We start from the raw sequence: 5,000 nt of genomic DNA, 5'->3' as shown, positions 1-5,000 counted from the left end.
CACACACACGAGAGCCTCACATACAGCTGTTCACACACTCACACTCTCACACACACACACACACACACACACACACACACACACACACACTCTCTCTCACTCTCTCACACACACACACACACACACACACACACACTCTCTCTCACACTCTCACACACACACACACACACACACACACACACACACACACACTCTCTCTCACACTCTCACACACACACACACACACACACACACACTCTCTCACTCTCACACACACTCTCTCACTCACACACACACACACACACACACACACACACACACACACACACACTCTCTCACTCACACACACACACACACACACACACACACGAGAGCCTCACATACAGCTGTTCACACACTCACACTCTCACACACACACACACACACACACACACACACACACACACACACACACACACACACACACACACACACACACACACACACACACACACACTCTCTCTCACTCTCTCACACACACACACACACACACACACACTCTCTCTCTCACACACACAGAGCCTCACATACAGCTATACAGCTTATATTAACGTTATATTACTGTTATATTAACCTTCACACCAGAGATCGATAACTGTAATTGTAATAACTATATTAATGTTCCAGACCAGAGATCAATAACTGTAATAACTATATTAATGTTCCAGACCAGCGCATGTTTATGACTATCACTGCAGTTTCGTCTGTCGCTTTAAACGCTCGAGCTCTATAACGCAGAGTGATTCTGATTGGCTGTCAAAAAAATATGAAAAATATCATTCTGTAAGCGATTCCACCGCTACCGTTCCTCTTTGTCGTTATCGTTATAGCATGAACTATTCTCACAGAGAGATTATTCAAACTTTACACTTATGGTTATCATTGGTGTGAATGGGTCATGAACTCACTTCTGGAGTTCTTCAGTTTTAAACGTGTCATTGAATGTTTTCAGTGATAAATCATGTGTGTGTGAATCACATTCCAACTAACACACGTTTCGTTTGTCTCCAGATTCGTTTGTGGCTCTGAACGGTGAGTAAACTCTTCATCTCTCTCTTCCTCATCGATGTCCGACTCCAACGCTTCATTTCTCTGCGTTTTCTTTTAGAGCGCCAGCACAGGCATCAGAGCGATATTACCCAGAATGCACCACGCGGTCAGTTTCCTCCGTTCTTCAGCTCTTCAGTGTTTCCCGTGTGTGTAGACGTAGTTCTGACCTTTCCTTCTCTAATTGGATGGATCTCGTAGAGCAAAGGATTGTGGGATAGAAGCAGCAAATGCAAATGACGGAGTGTGTTTACAGGGAATAAACTCTCAGCTTCTCCCTAGACCAGCAGAAATTATTCATGAAATACAATCAGGCTGAACACACTCACACACACACACACACACTCTTGATTGACGTCAGTCCCCCGACAGCGAGGCTCCGTCTGATTGGCTGAGCAGTGTTTGGTGTTTGTGACCTACATATCCTCATGTTTATTAGGGATATTCTCCGGAGCTTCATTATTATCTTCCCTCAGTCTGTCCTTCAGCTTTCCTTCTCTCTGTGAGTGTGTTTGATGTCTCCTCCTTTTCTCCGGTTTTCCTTTAGAAACCGCTGTGTTTCATGTGTGTGTCCGTTTGCCTGTTTAATCCCGTATTCCTCCTCTTCCTCGCTGGTATTCCTCCTCTTCCTCACTGGTATTCCTCCTCTTCCTCACTGTATTCCTCCTCTTCCTCACTGGTATTCCTCTTCTTCCTCACTGGTATTCCTCCTCTTCATTGCTGTATTCCTCCTCTTCCTCACTGTATTCCTCCTCTTCCTCGCTGTATTCCTCCTCTTCCTCACTGGTATTCCTCCTTTTTTCTCACTGTATTCCTCCTCTTCCTCACTGGTATTCCTCCTTTTCCTCACTGTATTCCTCCTCTTCCTCGCTGTATTCCTCCTCTTCCTCACTGGTATTCCTCCTCTTCCTCACTGTATTCCTCCTCTTCCTCACTGGTATTCCTCCTTTTCCTCACTGTATTCCTCCTCTTCCTCACTGGTATTCCTCCTCTTCCTCACTGTATTCCTCCTCTTCCTCACTGGTATTCCTCCTTTTCCTCACTGTATTCCTCCTCTTCCTCGCTGTATTCCTCCTCTTCCTCACTGGTATTCCTCCTCTTCCTCGCTGTATTCCTCCTCTTCCTTGCTGTATTCCTCTTCCTCACTGGTATTCCTCCTCTTCCTCGCTGGTATTCCTCCTCTTCCTCACTGGTATTCCTCCTCTTCCTCACTGGTATTCCTCCTCTTCCTCACTGTATTCCTCCTCTTCCTCACGGGTATTCCTCCTCTTCCTCGCTGTATTCCTCCTCTTCCTCGCTGTATTCCTCTTCCTCACTGGTTTTCCTCCTCTTCCTCGCTGGTATTCCTCCTCTTCCTCACTGGTATTCCTCCTCCTCCTCACTGTATTCCTCCTTTTCCTCACTGTATTCCTCCTCTTCCTCGCTGTATTCCTCCTCTTCCTCACTGGTATTCCTCCTCTTCCTCGCTGTATTCCTCCTCTTCCTTGCTGTATTCCTCTTCCTCACTGGTATTCCTCCTCTTCCTCACTGGTATTCCTCCTCTTCCTCGCTGGTATTCCTCCTCTTCCTCACTGGTATTCCTCCTCTTCCTCACTGTATTCCTCCTCTTCCTCACGGGTATTCCTCCTCTTCCTCGCTGTATTCCTCCTCTTCCTCGCTGTATTCCTCTTCCTCACTGGTATTCCTCCTCTTCCTCGCTGGTATTCCTCCTCTTCCTCACTGGTATTCCTCCTCTTCCTCACTGTATTCCTCCTCTTCCTCACGGGTATTCCTCCTCTTCCTCGCTGTATTCCTCCTCTTCCTCACTGGTATTCCTCCTCTTCCTCGCTGGTATTCCTCCTCTTCCTCACTGGTATTCCTCCTCTTCCTCACTGGTATTCCTCCTCACTGGTATTCCTCCTCTTCCTCACTGGTATTCCTCCTCTTCATTGCTGTATTCCTCCTCTTCCTCACTGTATTCCTCCTCTTCCTCGCTGTATTCCTCCTCTTCCTTACTGGTATTCCTCCTCTTCCTCACTGGTATTCCTCCTCTTCCTCACTGGTATTCCTCCTCTTCCTCACTGTATTCCTCCTCTTCCTCGCTGTATTCCTCCTTTTCTTCCTCACTGTATTCTTCCTCTTCCTCACTGGTATTCCTCCTCTTCCTCACTGGTATTCCTCCTCTTCCTTACTGGTATTGCTCCTCTTCCTCACTGTATTCCTCCTCTTCCTCGCTGTATTCCTCCTCTTCCTTACTAGTATTCCTCCTCTTCCTCACTGTATTCCTCCTTTTCTTCCTCACTGTATTCCTCCTCTTCCTCACTGGTATTCCTCCTCTTCCTCACTGCTATTCCTCCTCTTCCTCGCTGGTATTCCTCCTCTTCCTCACTGGTATTCCTCCTCTTCCTCACTGGTATTCCTCACTGGAATTCCTCCTCTTCCTCACTGGAATTCCTCCTCTTCCTCACTGCTATTCCTCCTCTTCCTCACTGGTATTCCTCCTCCTCCTCCTCACTGGTATTCCTCCTCCTCCTCCTCACTGGTATTCCTCCTCTTCCTCACTGGTATTCCTCCTCTTCATTGCTGTATTCCTCCTCTTCCTCACTGGTATTCCTCTTCCTCAATGGTATTCCTCTTCCTCGCTGGTATTCCTCCTCTTCCTCGCTGGTATTCCTCCTCTTCTTCACTGGTATTCCTCCTCTTCCTCGCTGGTATTCGTCCTCTTCCTCGCTGGTATTCCTCCTCTTCCTCGCTGGTATTCCTCCTCTTCCTCGCTGGTATTCCTCCTCTTCCTCGCTGGTATTCCTCCACTTCCTCGCTGGTATTCCTCCTCTTCCTCGCTGTTATTCCTCCTCTTCCTCGCTGGTATTCCTCCTCTTCTTCACTGGTATTCCTCCTCTTCCTCGCTGGTTTTCCTCCTCTTCCTCGCTGGTATTCCTCCGCTTCCTCACTGGTATTCCTCCTCTTCCTCGCTGTGTTTGTTTGGTTTAGAGACGGTTTTCCCGAGGATCTCGTATGTGTGTCATCGTCCTCTGGCTGTGGAAAATGAATTATAGAATAGAGCTGTCACGCTGATCTGGCGGCCCGTGGCTCTTACTGAAATAAATCATGTTAATGACTGTGACTGTGACGGACGGGAACAGAGAGAGTTTATCTGTGGATTAACACACACTGTTCGCTAAACTAGTCCTGAAACTTTTTAGTCACACCTTTGAGCTAAAATATTTACCCTGAGATTTCAGTTTTCAGTTTGAAAACATATTAGTGGTCCTCTGATGTTGATTAATGGCCAACATGATATATTTTTTAAATAAAATATTATAAAAATAAATAATTATAATAATATAAATTATATAATTGATTTGTTTATTTTAAGATTGTTTTAATGAATTATTTGCTTACAAACCTTACTGAACTCCCCTGTTGTTAGAGTTACTGTGGTGTTGAACTGGTTGTGTAGTTGTTGAACTGGTTGTGTAGTTGTGTAGTTGTTGAAGTGGTTGTGTAGTTGTTGGACTGATGTCAGTGTCTGGGTCGGGTTAGTTCTGGTTTTCATTGTAGCAACTGGTTTAATTTCTTGTCACTGATCAACTAGTCCAGTTTCAGGACAGAGAGTCGTGTGTGAGTTTGAATGGGTTTATTCTGTGATTATGACCAGATTACTGTAAATTATCCGGTTTATTACACAGATACTTATCAAATAAATAAATCAGTGGACATGAAATATTGATTAGAGCATGAAAGATGTTATCATGTGTGGAGAAACTGAAAGAAGCACATCTGTGTTTAACTAGTGTTTGTGAGTGTGTGTGTGTGTGTGTGTGTGTGTGTGTGTGTGTGTGTGTGTGTGTGTGTGTGTGTGTGTGTGTGTGTTTGTGTGTGTGTGTTTGTGTGTGTGTGTTTGTGTGTGTGTGTTTGTGTGCGTGTGTGTGTGTGTGTGTGTGTGTGCTCATCAG

General features: G+C 45.7%; 1 protein-coding gene across 3 annotated transcripts in view; it reads left to right on the top strand.

The window, feature by feature from the left end:
• Positions 1–5,000, top strand: part of sema6a (sema domain, transmembrane domain (TM), and cytoplasmic domain, (semaphorin) 6A) — an 82,583-nt gene that overhangs the window by 63,174 nt on the left and 14,409 nt on the right. For 2 of the 3 annotated variants that reach the window (XM_082187451.1, XM_082187450.1), the window contains exon 17: positions 1,030–1,050. In XM_082187451.1, coding sequence (XP_082043577.1) covers positions 1,030–1,050 — 21 coding nt within the window. Of the gene's footprint in view, positions 1–1,029; positions 1,051–1,126; positions 1,175–5,000 lie in introns of all 3 variants that reach the window. The other variant, XM_082187449.1, reaches the window with a different exon arrangement.

This window comes from Leuciscus leuciscus, assembly GCF_965113295.1.
Source record: "Leuciscus leuciscus genome assembly, chromosome: 13".
In the NCBI taxonomy this organism is placed as follows: Eukaryota; Metazoa; Chordata; class Actinopteri; order Cypriniformes; family Leuciscidae; genus Leuciscus; species Leuciscus leuciscus.
Note: the sequence above shows the minus strand (reverse complement) of the source record. Positions and strands in the feature narration are given on the sequence as shown.